Source organism: Macrobrachium rosenbergii, chromosome 55, assembly GCF_040412425.1.
Source record: "Macrobrachium rosenbergii isolate ZJJX-2024 chromosome 55, ASM4041242v1, whole genome shotgun sequence".
Classification (NCBI taxonomy): Eukaryota; Metazoa; Arthropoda; class Malacostraca; order Decapoda; family Palaemonidae; genus Macrobrachium; species Macrobrachium rosenbergii.
In genome coordinates this window covers 67104659-67120646 of record NC_089795.1, presented here as the reverse complement: position 1 = coordinate 67120646, position 15988 = coordinate 67104659, and the positions used below count along the sequence as shown (strand labels likewise).

At 42.2% G+C, this 15988-nt stretch overlaps 1 protein-coding gene across 10 annotated transcripts in view; it reads right to left on the bottom strand.

The window, feature by feature from the left end:
• Positions 1–15988, bottom strand: part of LOC136835369 (broad-complex core protein isoforms 1/2/3/4/5-like) — a 946407-nt gene that overhangs the window by 106339 nt on the left and 824080 nt on the right. For 7 of the 10 annotated variants that reach the window (XM_067098811.1, XM_067098810.1, XM_067098800.1 and 4 more), the window contains one exon: positions 5303–5458. In XM_067098811.1, the coding sequence (XP_066954912.1) occupies positions 5303–5458 (156 nt within the window). Of the gene's footprint in view, positions 1–4488; positions 5459–15988 lie in introns of those variants that run through there. The other 3 variants (XM_067098809.1, XM_067098815.1, XM_067098814.1) reach the window with 1 other exon arrangement.

Below are 15988 nucleotides of genomic sequence, written 5' to 3'. Positions count from 1 at the left end.
CCTATCATGTTCGGCAAATCAATGGATGAGCTTATTGGGAACTCTCTCATCCATCGAGCAGTTTGTGAAGTTAGGGAAACTACACAAGAGACCTCTTTAGTTCTTCCCAAGGGCAAGCTGGAACAGAAGGAAGCAACCAGACTCAGTGATGTTCCCCATAATGTCGGAGATAAAATCAGACCTGCGGTGGTGGATGTGTGCAAGCAGACTTTTAGAGGGAAGGTCTTTATGCCTTGTGAACCCCGACCTCCTCTTCTATGCAAACACCTCAGACCGAGACTGGGGAGCCCTTCCGGGTAACTTAGAAGCTTCCGTTACATGGTCTTCGGAACAACGGACTCTGCCCATAAATGTCAAAGAGCTGACTGCCAATCATTTGGGCTTAATGTACTTTGTAAAAGCAGTCACAGACAAGACTGTGGTGGTGCATTCGCAAGGTGGAACCCACTCCTTCTCCCTCTGCGAGGCAGTGAAGGAGCTGCTCATATAGGCAGATCAGAATCAGGTCAAGATTGTCACCAGGTTCATCCAAGGGAAGATAAACATGTTAGCAGACGAACTAAGTCGCAGAGGACAGGTCCTTCCAACAGAGTGGACTCAGAACTCTGCGGTCTGCAACAGACTATGGAAGTTGTGGGGCAGGCCAACTGTGGACTTGTTCCCCACACCAAAGAACCACCGTCTTCCTCACTTTTGTTCACCGGTTCTGGATCCTCAGGCATGGGCGACGGATGGCATGTTGATAAACTGGTCACACTTGGACCTCTACGCCTTCCCTCCATTGAACTTGGTGAGAGAAGTCCTCAACAAGTTCCTATCCCATCACAACGTAATGATGACCCTGATAGCTCTGTTTTGGCCTCTCAAGGAATGGTTCCCGGACCTTCTAAAACTTCTCTTGGATTTTCCCAGACTGCTCCCTCAAAATCCACTTTTACTCAAACAACCCTACCTTTGGAAATTCCATCAAGGCCTATCTGCTCTAGCTCTGACAGGCTTCAGACTGTCCAGAGACTTGTCAGAGCGAAGGGATTTTCAAGGCAAGCTGCGGAAGTTATTGTGGGATGTAGGCGTCAGTCTTCTAGCTGAGTCTACTGGTCAAAGTGGGCTGCTTCCCGTAGGTGGTGTGGCAGCTGTAACATCTTGTCTGCTAAAACCACTACAGCCCAGACAGCGGACTTCCTTCTTTTCCTGAGGACCGCCAAGGGCTTTCTTCATCTACCATCAAAGGCTATAGAGTGATGTTGGGGTCTGTTTTTAATCATAGGGGACTAAGGCTCGGCTTCTAACCAAGACCTTAGCGACCTTATCAAGTCTTTCGAGACTTCCAAGCAGGTAAGAGCTGACTCCGTATCCTAGAACTTGGATGTAGTTCTTAAGTGGTTAAAGGGACCTGCTTTTGAGCCTCTCTGTTCCACGTCTCATAATAACCTAACGAAGAAAACTCTTCCTCATAGCCTTGGCCACTGCAAAACAAGTAAGCAAACTTCAGGCCATTGACAAGCGTATTGGTTTCATTCAGGGAGATGCAATTTGTATGTTTATGCTAGACTTCTTAGCCAAGAATGAGACACCATCCAACCCCTGGCCGCGCTTGCTCTCCATTAAAAACCTGATGGACATTCTCCGACCAGAGGAGGAAAGGGTCCTTTGCCCGGTTAGGGCACTTAGGCACTACATAGACAGAACCAAGAGGATCAGAGCCCCCGCCAACAACCTCTGGTGTGCCATCAAAAATCCCTCATGACCAATGTCTAAAATTGCGGTCATTTTTTCTCAGGAGCCATATTGCAGAGGCGCACTCACAAATCCAAGAGGACGTCCTGCCTACCTTTAAGGTGAGAGCACACGAGATCAGGGCTGTCGCCACTTCATATGCTTTCAGGCATGATATGTCACTTTCAGCTATCCTCCAGTTGACTTACTGGAAGTGTAACTCCATTTTTGCTACCCATTATTTGAAGGAAATAAAAATGGTCTTCGAAAATTGCAGTACATAAGTTCTGTTATTGGTGGCTGGCATGGTGTTGGGGGAAGAAGCTTAGGAAGCATTCCTTCCTATCTGTAACATCTTCCCCTTGAAATTAGGGTGTTGAGTCTTTTTGGGGGCCTGGGGGTTACTGTTACCTGGAGTGCCCACCAGTCTTTAGTTGTGGTATGATGGTTTTTAGATATTTCTTGTTTGGTGTAGGTGACAGCACTGTTTATTCTTTTTATCTTCTGGTACTGTGCCCAGGACAAGGGCAGTTTTTTTTCATTTGCTTTGCGAGTATTCGGAAGACTCCTTTATTCCAAAGCCGCCACTTAAAAGTAGAGACTTCTCATGGCAGTTCCACTAAGTCACTACAGGTCAAGATGAGCAATGACCAGAGGCAGTAATCACCTGCAGTAGCTCTCTTACCAGGTAAGGAAACAACAAGCATTTTATCAGTGCTAACAGATTTTATGTTTCAAATTTGTCTTCATACCTGATCGTTTTTGGAACAGAATGTCTATATATCCCACCACCTATCAATGTGGGATTAAGCTAAGTAATTACTTGGTAAGTTACGTATATGAAAATGGTATTTTCATGATAAAATTAAGTTTCATATAATGTGTACTTATCAAGTAATTACAGATCAGAGCCCTCCCTCCTCCTCACTCATAGACATTAAGCATAAAAGAAGTGAGCTCCCCTGTTTTGTTGTTGCTATTGTTCCCCGATAGTGGAACAATAGTATCGCTACCATGAAATTAAAATTTTAGCTGCCACGCCAATGGAAAAATATAGCTATGTAATTACTTGGTAGTACACAGTATATGAAACTTAATTTTATGAAGAAAATACCATTTTATGGTCCCGTGCACCATTGCCTTGACTTTTGTGATGCTTCTCAACTACTGTTTTTTATGTATACTGTACAGTGCACATTAACCTTTTGTTGTTTCTCCTTGATCTTTTATGAGGATATTATTGCTCTGCTTTTCTTATTTGTTTCATGTTCTTTTTTTTCCAAATGTGGTAGACTTTACTTTTTGGATGCTTGCTTAGAAAGTTAAAAAATGGCCATTTATATATCATTCAGGATGACTGTGCATTCCTGATGAATATTGGTTCTGTGATAACAAATTCATGCGCTAGAAAACATTCATCAAACAAGGCCTTTCAGCTCTGAATAAATGAATCAATATCAGCAATTGTTTCACAGCTGTTAGAGTCAAATTTGTTCATTGAATAAAGTTTGTTTCCTAGCCGCATTTTATTTGTTCAAGGCTGGAACAAATAAAATAACAGACTATATGGTTACAATTACAGCAAATTCGATATTTGTCATTGATGACTAGTAGAATCTAATCATATGATATGGAGGGGAACACCCAGTTAATGTTACACACAACACAAAGGGGTCAAAACATAACATCCTTCCAAATTTTGTATTAGAGTTGATACTGAATTCATAATTCAGTTATTCAAACTTGTAGAAGTAGATATTTATTGACTGAATGTGATATTTTCGTCTACAGTATTTTGTTTTTTGCAGGGGTGTTTTAAAATAAATTTTGCATTTCTTTTAAGTTTGAAGGAAATTACTTGTAGCGATGGCTTTCATGTGTTAAGGTCACTTCAGAATACACATTTGAATTCTGGAAACACTATGCATACTTGGAAAAAATTTTGTATTCTGGAAACACTATGTATACTTGGAAAAAATATTGTATGGGATTGTGAACCTTTGTTATTGTGATGCCAATGCAAGCTTCAGCAGTTTTTTTTTTTTTTTGGAAGCCTTTTGTGTATAAATTGGGTTGGGTTTTTGTTACTAAAATTGTTTTGAAATCCTGGGTATATTATCATTCTACGATAACTTTGCTTGACTAATCCCACCATTTATAGTTCATTTTCACAGACTTTTACATATTTTTGGATTCTGATGTGCATATAATTTGATTGCATCAGTTAACTTGTTCCTTATTTCATTAAACTTCATCAAGAACTATTTGGATTTTATATATGTACATGAATTGACAGAACTTGAAATTATAAAAAAATATTTTTTCTTAGCCTCTTATTCACATGTACCTTTAAAATGGGTATGCAAGTTTAGCTCTTATTTTTACCTAGCGCCTTATCGACACGTACCTTTGAAATTGGTATGCAAGTTTAGCTATCAAATAATGGCAGCATGATACTTCAGTTCCCTAAATTTTCATTGGACAATACCTAATATTTGAAGTTATTTAACTGGTAAATTGAAAATGAACTTCTGTATAAATTCTTTTTCTTAGTATTATCATCCATGCATGTATGGTGTTTGTTAAAGACATTAAGCAAAACTCTGCCAGTTTACATTCTAGCATTTTTAAATGCTCTTAGATATCAAAGTTTTCCAAAGACATTTGTCCAAATTATAATAAAGGGAACAGTGTGGAATGAAAGTACAGTATAATACATAAAAAAGTGTAAATTATTTTTTAGAAGATGAAAAGGTTGGGTAAAACTTTTGATTTCTTGTCATTATTATTTATATCATTCACAACATGAGACAAGTCTTCATTGCACTGGAATGGTGTTGAAGCTTCACTTCACTTAGGATGATTAAGAAGCAAAATATGGTTATATATATCAACAAATTATCAGTCTTGGAATATTTTAGCAAAACTATTAGTTATTCATATTTTAATTCATGTAGAGATATTACTGCATGCAAGGTTACAAAAGGTTTGCAAAGATGTGTGGCTCATATTTACAAATATTTACAGGATTTTTTAAAATAAATTCACTCAAAAACATTTATGTAAATAGATTATTTTGGCATCATCTATCACAGCTGGCAAAAAAGTAATATAGCTTGTGTTGATCAAGTTGTTCAGAATAGAGTTAGACATACTGTATTCAAAATATGTTTTAAATCATTTAAAAATATTTTTACAACTAAAAACTTATCATTATGTGAAAAATGGAATGAAAGTAAGGTTTGCATTGTTACAAAAGTCATTATCTATCTATTAACTGCTGCTAAATATTCTTTTACTACACTGTCAGCTTTGGCAGGGGGTAGTCTGTGAAAATTTGACATTAAGTGTTGTTTTAAACTTCGTCTCTGGGCAATGTGACGACCACAGAGAGGACAGGTACAGCTCTGACGAGAGGGAGAAGTACATAAATTACTGCTACTACTCTTTCCCACTCCAGTAGAAACCTGTTGTAATGTTGTTGTGGGCAACAGGTGATGATTGGTTAACAAAGGGTTAGTAAGATCAGAGGCAGCAAGCAGAGCAGAGGTGCAAGGGTTAGTGGCCCATAGGTCAGCAGCATCACCTGAATCATGAGTTAATGGATCATCTGAGGCAGAGTTGTTGAATGAGATTGTTCCACAGGCTGTAACATTACTTGATAATACATCAGTCTCGTTTTCATCTCCTGTTCCACCTAAGGATCCAACAAGACTTTCCAAAGCTGACATTGTGCTGCCTCCTGTAAAAAAAAAAAAAAAGATAATTTGCAGCATTAGTTTTAACAGTTAATAATGTAATGTATATAATAATAATAATAAGCAATCAGGCTGAGTAGTTTAATGAACTCTTATAATTTCCTCAACTACTATTATACTGCATAGTGAAGTGATGTCAAGTAAAACATACCATGCTAATGGCCTATTATTAAAGTCTGGAAATATGTAACAGTAGAAGAGAAAGAGCATTGATCTGTTATGTCCTTGGCCTATCCACATATTCCTTTGAAACTACTAATGTATACCTAGAAGAGTGGAAAGGCCATGACTCTTGTAGATAAGAATTATGGATGAGATGGGCATCAGCTGGGATGATCTGCTAGAGACACAGGGATGGTTGGTGGAATCTGGAGTCAGTCCTTTGTCATACAGCATTAGTTAATATACAGTTCAATTTAGTATCTAATCCTTTCCCCCTCCCATCACTGTACAGCAATGATTCTTAAATAAACTGGGGGGACAAGCGGGGTTCCCAGATGGTGCCTATTATTTTTTAAATTTGTGATGTTAATTGAAAAATTGCCAAAAACATTACCACTTCTTCCATCTTCTTCTATTTCTTTTAACGTGCTTTTTTTCCCATTTTTGTATGGGGTAAGCATGATGCCTTCTTGTGAAGGACTTTTTGATTTGGCTTTGGGGTAGACCGTAGTCTTCCATATGTTTTCTAATTATTATCTCAAAACATGCTGAATATTGAAAATATAAGTCAATTTTCATTTCAGATCTGTATAAATTGTCTTTTATTGTTATGATAAGATTTTCTTGTGCTCTCTGGATAATATATCTTTCAGTTTACCAGAAAATCACTCAGTGAATCCTAAAAGTAATTTTCCCCTTTTCTTCTACTTACCTGTGTGAAGTAGGGTTTTCAGCATTAGTTGGAATCAAAACAAAGAAAAGAATCATGCTTAATGTGGTAAGCGATCTGCGATGTGCATTGAGCCAAACACCACCAAATATTCCCCAACTAGTTGGCCAAAGGAGCCAGTATCACCCATCCCACTGGTGATAGCAAGTCAAAAAGGCTACTGGCTATAATCCACTGTTTCATTGATATTACACACAGTTAAACTAGTAACAATGACAAAAAACTGTAATAAATATGGTTTTAATGTCATCAGTGTCTTTTGTTTTCCGATACTACTGTACTATAAATATGGATAAATAAATCACTAAGGAGGATGTGCAATAATTTTTGATGTGGTCATGATCCATGAATACAGTAACTGTATTAATAGTAAAAATATTTTATTTTTGTAGTAATTAGTATTTTTTGTTTAACGCTGAAACTGTTTGAATAAGGATTAAGATAAAATTTAGTTTCATCATATGTTTGTTTTGCCCATTTTCTATGAACATTGTTTATTCCATTAAAATATAGTATACTGTAGTGCATACTTATAAAAAATCTAACAGCAATGAAATAAAAATCTATCATTCAACCATATACTCATTTAAGCAATGAAGTACAGTATAATAATGTAGTACTGTATACAAATATACAACATATTGTTTATAATTGGCAAAAATGTTAGGGGTAGGGGGCGTGGAAGAACCAATGCTGTACTGTAGACCTTACATGCCATTATATAATATAAAAATGTGCATTGTTTTCAAATTTACAACTGAAGACTGCTGATGGGAAATAGATGATGCAGTGGAAAAGCATATCAAAGAGATTCAAGTCCTTTCTTGTATGTGGGCTTTTTTCTAGTAGAAACCTCACTCTTTTCTTTCATTGCTTAGAGAAAAGACATAGAAATGAAAGCCCTTCCCAGATCTGTGACAGTGCTTAATTTAACTGCTTTGGTAGGTAATGAGGAAGTGCCTTTATGTCCAGTTAGAACTCTTAAGGGTTTACCTGGACAGACTTTAACCCTTAAGAGGAGGAGCTACAAATTTCTACTGTGTTGTTAGGAGGCCAAACACTTCTATGTCCAAGAATGCTTGATGAAGTCAGTGCACATAGTTGATTCCTGAGCTTTCACCCTTTTTTAAATTAAAGCCTGATGACGTCTTTGCTGTAAGCACTTCTTTTTATTTCCTTTAAAACCTTTTGTTAGAGACGGTTGTCAGCACAGCTCAGTGGAGATGTAACTCTGTTTTTGTCACGCATTATTTGTGAAACATTCAAATTTAGGTGAGATGTGTAAAGCCCTTAGTCCTATTGTTGCGGTGGGGATGCTTTCTCCTGAATCAAATATAAGGGTAACCTTGGTTTTTTTCTTATCATTAGTTGTTAGGAAATCCCACTATTAAATTTTTGGGGTGTGAAGGTACACACTGGTGTATAGGGGCATATTTTCATATCTGAAGGTTGTTGTCTGTAGTTTTGAAATGAAAAATTTTAAAAGTAATTTGTATTTTTCCTAACTATACAAACCTGAGGTCTTTATGTAAGAATTACCTTCAGCGAAGCTGGAACCGGCTGTCAAACTCTTAACAAGGTGGTCAGGTAGTTAACTACCTAATGACCGGGTGGGAGTCCCACCTGCCCAGTCGATAGAATGTGACTTTACTTTTGGCCCAGGAGAGTGAGACTTTACTTTTGGCCCAGGTAAATTGTGTCAGCTTGAGGGGTGGCATGAGGTGGGCATTAAACTATAAAGACCTCAGGTTTGTACAGTTAGGAAAAATACAATTTACTTTTAAAATTTGCCATTTGTCCCTATATGATATACAAATCTTTCGGCCTTTATATAGGAAGACACTTATTGGAGGGAGGAATCTGGGTAAGTCTCTGAACAGACTGGTAGTTTGCCACGTTCAGGTCTTCTTCCTGGTCGAGAGATCAAGGAAGAGGACCGTGCCTCTGACAAAATGAACAGAGTATAGGAACTGTATGTTCAAGTTGTCAGACTTTTGAAGTACTTCCTCGAATAGATGTGTTGAAAATATCATTCGAGATGAAAAGTTGGGTCGACTCTTGTCTTAGACCAATATCTGACCATGTGCCCGCGAGAGGTTCTGCTGAAGGTCCTCTCTTCCAATGCCTAACACAAGGATTTCACAGCTCTATACTTAGGTGAGAGGTGTCAGAAAGGATACTCAGTTATATAACAACTGCATGACATACCTTCAGGACCCATGTGACAGCTCACCCCGCCTTTGCCCGAGGAACCAGCAGATTCTTCCAGAATGAAGGGAGACCAATTACCCCTAACTTGTCAGCAAAAGGCCACTCGTTTAAACCCCTGTACACTCAGAGCGGGGTGCCTGTACTCTTACACACACTAGGTAACTACACAACTTGTTGAGCATCACCATGGGAAGAAAAACTTGTCCAGACTATTTTGATGGTTCCCAAAGACAAAACAAAAAACTAGAAATGCTTATACAGGTATTATCCTACTTACGATGGGGTTAGGTTTCAAATAACCCATCGTTTGTTGGAAAAAACTTATCTCAAACAGAGCCTAGCCTACACTATAAAGTGCTCTATACATATACGGTAATTATTAATATCAGCTAATTCTGGAGGTTCATATAGATTGACATATGATAATTCAATAAAAAGAGAAACTAAATGACAAACAAGAATTTAGGCTGAATAACAAACAAGAATTAGCTTTGCCTACTCTATGGTATATCGTATACATATATGGTAGCCTAGCCTACATCATACTGTACTCTATATTCACATATTACTGTAATATTGTATTATACAAACATCAACATAATGAATATGTATCTTTCCATGGATCTTTTAAAATGTGATGCTTTACTTTACTGTATCCAATAATATTGTATATACTCTTAGCTTTTGTATTATAAATTGCGATCAATGTTTTGGTTTGGAAATCGATTACACAGTAAGTTTATTTCGCTGTATTTAACTCAGTTCAGAGCACTTTTCTTGCTTCTAGTTAGCATAAATGAATCTCTATACAGTAAACCCCCCGTATTTGCGTTCTCACGATTCGCGGACTCGCCTATTCCCGGATTTCTCTATGGAACATTTATACACATTATTTGCAGAAAATTCACCCATTTGCAGTATTTTTCATTGAGAAATATTCACTAATTACTGTATTTTCATATATTTTTCATGATTGAATGCACTTTTTGTGATAAAAGTATTAAAATGCTCGTGTACCCGGGTAGTGCTTGAGTTACGATAATTCACCTTACGATATTGTTAGTAACATTATACTATTGCGTAAATGCATACAGCCATAAACAACCGAATGAGAAACTGTTGTTTTGCTTATAACCGAATCAGATAACAACAGCCGTTTTGCTTGTATTTCAACCATCGTACGGTAGTAAACAATGACCGTAGTTATGTTACAAATGACGTTAAGTAGAATAGGACTCTAATTCTTCATTGGCCCTTTTTGGTATGGAGGATGGGCCAACAGCGTCCTTAATTTAAGCCGAGAGCTCTATCTGACCCCTCAATGACAATCTTCAGAGAATGTCCCGCCCTTATCGGAGGACCATGGAGGGCGTAACTATAATTAGCTGCTGGAAGAAGGAGCTTTTCTAAATCAAAACCACTACCGCTATCGGTAGCTCAACCGAAGATACCGTCCACGACACTGTCTGAAGATGGCCATTACCTTTGGTGGATTGCCGGTAGAGGACTGTCACAGATATGCCAGACATCTCTGTTGCTGTGCTGGCAACCTGCCTCGCTCAAGTGTGCTGAATAGTCTCCAACCGGTGAAGTGCGGCGACTCTACAGACTGATGGAACTGTTCCACGATGTGGCTGGCGCGGGGGAGGCTGTGCTGGGGGCATTTCTCTTTGGTGCCTCGACGGAAAAACTGTGCAGTCTGGATACCATTCATCATGTAGCCATTTGGGAGCCACCTGAGTCATTCCGAGGCTCTTGGTGATCATTACCTTGTTGATCACACAATGGAGCAGACAGAATGGTGGGAAGGCGTAAGCGTCCAGGTTGTCCCAAGGATGTTGGAAAGCGTCCTCTGCTGCCACCCATGGGTCAGGAACAATGGAGCAAAATACCTGGAACTTCCTGTTGTGCCAGGTGGCAAACAGGTCGATCAATGGGGTCCCCCAAAGATCGAAAAGCCTCTCCACTCTGTCCCTATTACTTGACCCTGGTGACTGTCGTGCTGTCACTCATCAACACCATATATGAAGGTGCTTGTCATCTCGGTTTCACACACCTGAGATCAGCAACTCTTCCAGGTTTGTGCCCCGTCCCTCGGTCGAAGCGTCTGAGGACAAGCATCTCAGGAGGGGGAGTGAGTAGAGACACTACTATTACAAGGTTCCTGTTGTCCAGCCGCCAGACTAAGTCCTGTCTCACCTCCTGCAAGAGGAGGATGGGAAGGGAAGGGAAGGGAGATCCCATGCTGGAGACAAGAACTCCTTCATTCTCCACTGGAGAGAATGAAGGTGAAGCCATCCATGAGGGACCAGCTTCTCCATGGACGACAGGTGACCGAGAACGACCTGCCACCGCCATGCTGGTTGTTCTTGCTGGGACAGAACGTTTACGCTGTTTCCCTGAACCTGCTGATATGAGAGTCCGAGGGGTAGACTATTGCTGCTGCCATGTCTATCAGCATACCCAGGTACTTTATCCTCTGCTTGGGTATGAGATCAGTTTTCTCGACATTTACTACAGTCCCCAGATCACAGCAAAACTTGAGAAGGCGATCCTTGTCTTGGAGCAACTGCAGACGAGGTTTTGCCAAGACTAGCCAATCATCGAGATACCTCAACAGAGTTGAATAGACGTATCTTGTGCGAATGGGCCCAAGCTGAAACTGGGGTGAACACTTGTGTGAACACCTAGGGAGCAGTTGAGAGCCCAAAAGAAGTACCACAGGTGGAATACCATCTCCCCAGGACAATACTTGCTAGAGGACTGATGAATGGGTATTTGAATCGCATCGCCAGGTCCACCACCATAAGCATGGTTGTTCTCCCTGATGGGCGAGCACTGGGCAAGGCGTTTCCATCTTGAACGAGAATAGTGAACAGGCCGGTTCAAGGGAAGAATAAATAACTGTGCCCACAACAATTCTTTTCTTGACAAAAAAGATTGGGCTGTAAAAGCTTTGGGACAATCTGTCACAACTTCCTATAGCATTCTCTCAGTCGATCTTTGGAGAACTGATCTTTGAGTGGTATGTAGGACTGGAACAGACTGGAAAGCCTGAGGGGTGGTGAGACTCGAAAGGAAGTAGAGCCCGCCCGAGAAGGACATCTACCACGGGGTCTTGGCTCCATGTCGCTGCCATGTTGCCCAGTAACCGACAGGCACCCCTCACTGGCGACAGCTTTGTGGAGAACAAGCCCTAGCTTTTCCTCCCTTCTTCTTTCCCTAGGTTCCCTTCCCTCTACTGGACTGAAAGGGGGCACAACTGTGTACCTTTTTTAGTATGGGCAGAAGAAGGCTGGGTTGTTCCTCGAGCGCCCTTCAAAGTCTGGGACTCCTTAGGTCCTGAAGAACTGCTAGCCAAACCCAAAGGTCGGGCCGTAGTGACACACAAAGACCCGGAGGCCTTTGTCACTGCCTGGTGGACAATCGGTTGTCATCCTTGACGTAATGTTCGTCTACCGTAGCGTCTACCTCTTCTCGAGGAAGGAAAGAGGTAGAACCTAGCACCGGTCCATTCTGAAGAGCCAAAGCTGAGTCCAAGCCGACTAGCAGTGATCGGAGAGAAAGGACCGCTCCCTCCTCCTCAACTACAGGTGCCAGCCCCTGAGTTTGCCATCTGGTGGGCCAGATGAAGTCTTTACCCAAACTGGCATAGTCTCAGAGGTTAGTCTAGGCGGTTAATGGACCAGCTGGGCTGCAATCTTAGACGTATGAGACCTGAGTCCAACCAGAGAACTGCCCAGAGGCTGCCATTGCAGTGGCTTCCAGGGTCACTGCTTCTTGTTGCGTGAAGAATATGTCTTCCGTTCCAGGCTGCTGCAGCGATAAACCTGGGACTAGGCGAACCAAGTCTGGGTCAACCTGTTCCGTCAGCAGTGGCTCTGTTGAGGGCACTTAATATTTCTTCTGCAGCTTGGAAGAAGGGAATGGCTGGCAGTGGTTCGATTGAAAGGAATTCTCCTCCACAGAGAGAAGAGAGTTAACCTGATCTAATACACCCTCGGCAAGCAAGGACCAAAGCAAGCCTACAGAAGCTCTGGGTTCCTTCTTTTGGGGCCCCAGTAGACTTCTAGGCCATAGGGACAATCGATGGATGTTGCCGTGGCCCCTTCCCCAAGATCGTTGTGTTGACGAATCAATGCAACTATCTCCAAAAAGGTCCTCTGTATCTCGAGAGAATCTGTGTCTCGGGGAAGAGGACCCTCAGGTCCTTCTGATCCGCAGTCCTCCCTCTGCTACTCTCCCATGGGTGGAGATTCCTCACGAGAACCCTACTCCCCACTCAACCATTTGGGCATATGAATGGGTGGTTTGAGACACCTGCTTCATGGGAGTCCTGAGTAGGGCTACAAATGGACAGCGGTCCAATCATGGAGGCCTTCTGTTGGACTTGCGGTTTAGTAAACCCAGGAAGTGGGGACAAGGAGGAGGAGGAAGTACCTGCCTGTCCTGCAGGGACCCATGGTACCAGCAGGAGGCAGGCCAAAGCGATCACTAACCAGCAGTGGAGATGGCTTCACTGGTCTGGGAGGCCCTCTCTGGCATGAGCGCAGGAGGGGTTGTTCGAGGAGAGGGCAGAGGTTCACACAGATGCATGTGAAAGCACTTTGGGAGGTGAAGGCGGAGCCCAGCGGGGAGGCAGGCCAGGAAGCGATTGCGGCTCTCAGGCGAGGGACTGTCCCGTCCTCTCAATGTACTCCAGTCATCTTCAGGGGCGGCACCTGGTGAGAAGACAGCGACAGGGGACCTCCTCAGATCGACTCCAGTGAGCCCATCTTGATTCAACAACACCTCATGGGACCCTTGATACATACTCAGCGGTAGCCAGAAGGAGGGAAGCACCTGCGCGGACCCGTTCTCTCAGTGTGCTGCACCAGAATGTGGACTGGTTGAGAAGGGCCGAGATTTCCCCAGAACCTGAGCTCTTTGAGATACTCTTCCCCTCCTTGGATGTCCACGTGCTCAAAGCTTTTGCAGTACGCGAAGGTTCTGCGGAAGACCTCTCTGCTCGAAGGTCTGAGGAGATTTGAGCAGAGGCAGGCAAAGCTCTACGCTTAGAGCCAGGGCTCCAAGCAGAAGTGCTGGGTGCTTGGATCTCCTCGGAGGTCCACACACCCTTGGCTCCCGAATCAGCAGAATCTTGGCAGAGACTCTTGATGGGCCCCTGGTCCAAAGACCAGGAAGAGTTAGCATCTCTCTTGGGGAAGATGCACCCATTCAGAGGACCCAGTGGGCTCCTTCGGGAGGGAGAAGTGACCTCCTTCTTCCATATGCGGGCTTTGGAAGAGGGAGGGGGTGGAATCAGACAAGATGACGATGAAGAAAGTGGCCTCCTCGATCTCTTGCTTGATTCCTTCTTCTTTGCCTTTTTCAAGAGGCCATGGCAGGATCTGCTCCCTGGCAGGGGTCATCAACATAGGAGAGATACTAGAAAGAGACAGACACCTAGGTCATTGTGACAGTCTGCATGGTGAGCTGGAGTGGAATGAGTCACAGAGAGGGAGCATGGATGTGTGTTGCTCGGAGTGACTGAGATGCCTCTCATCGAAGGAACTCCTTGGAGACTGGGAACTGCCACTCCAGGGCTCTTCCACTTCCACGCCTGGAACAAAATCAGGTCAGAGAAGGCCACCTCCATTCATGTCGAGAACTTCGTCTCCCCTGGGTGGAAATGGAGGCCATCACCAGGAGGTCACTCTGGTCTCCAGTTCCCTAACGATGATCTCCTCCTGATGAGGTGAGAGACGATTAAGGGGGAACCCCTCCCAAAGGAGAGGCAGCAAGGCATGAAAGTCTCATTGGGGGACGAAGGCATCCAAAGGATTACTTACCAAGAATGTCATTAGGAGCGAATTACCCTCAGATGATGACTTGGGGAGCTGCTTCTGTACTTCCTCCTCAATGAATACTTCTTCCATTGCTCTGGAGGCCAGTCACAGCACTCCACACAGACAGAATCAGGGTTGGACTCAAATCCCCTGCACGACGTGCAGAGGAAATGAGGACTTATGTCAATAGGGGGATCAATAATGACTGCAAGCTGTATCAGCGGTACCAGGGCATTTGCGCATGGTAACCAGCTTGTGCTCCAATGGCTTAGATAACTCATGGGTTTGCTCTATGTTAAGCAAGCACACAAGGACAAAAAGGTAAGCAACAAAAGGAAACAATCCCACCAGGAAAGGCGATGTCCCCAGAAGAACACAGCAAAGGCAGTGGCAAGCAGGGCACAGGACGGCAGAGCACATCTACTGTACTCGCACTGATGGTCGAAAGTAAAGTGATGTTCTACTGACCGGGCGGGCGGGACTCCCACCCGGTTGTTAGGTGGTTAACTACCTTACCACCCTGTTAAAAGTTTCATGGCCGGTTCCAGCATCAATGAAGGCAATTCCTACATAAAGACCGAAAGGTTTGTATATCGTGTAGGAAGAACTGTCAGTTATGAGCTGTCTACTCAGGCACAGGAGTCACTAGTACACTATAATTTTTCCTTGTAAGCTTCCTCTGACAAATTTCGCTATGGGGGCCTTACACCCTGCTGTGGTTCCAACGTCTGGCCACAGTATTTACTGGTAAGGATCACACAACAGGCAGGAATGTTTAGAATCTCCCCCCCCCTCATTAAAAAGATTTTATTGTTTGGCTGAACAGTTGTTTCTCTGGATGCCCTAACCCTCCATTATCATTCAATGTGGTAGTTGGCTAACTTTAGCAGTAGGTAAGATTTATTCCAAATAATGAAAATTTTTATGATAAAATTAATTATTTGGATACTTACCTAATGTTAAAGTGGAAACCCACCTAGCCGCCTGTGTACATCTTAGTTGGTGGCCATGAAGAATTCTGACAAGAACATAAACATTCCAACACCACCTGGTGGGATACAGGTGAATTACAGAGATGGTCCTAGTGAGTTAGCCAAGCATTATTTTGCTTAATTTGAATGCTAATTGCACCTAATGGCACAAAGATATAAGCCAACTTCAACAGTAGGTAAGTAGCCAAATAATTAATTTTATCTTAATTTTGATTTTATTAAAGAAAATTGTAACAAAATAATCGTGAGAGAGAGAGAGAGATTACAGGAGTGAAAATTACTAGATATTGCATTTAGACCTTGTTCCCGTTTTAAGACATCACCATTAAATTAGATGTGTTTTGGGGCAATAGGTATTGCATGGCCATACGAGTCCAAGATTGGATAAAACGATTTGGTAACAATTAGATCTTGTTTTCAGTTAATTCAGTTGTAACCTTTTTAAAACTGGGTAATAACTGCAAGTCTCTCTAGCTCTCTCTGCAGATTTAAAACCTTTTGTAACCAACTGAGTCAAATGTGAAATGTAAACTTTTTAAATGTAATGACAGTTGCAGTTTTGCATTCTCTCTCTCTCTCTCTCTCTCTCTC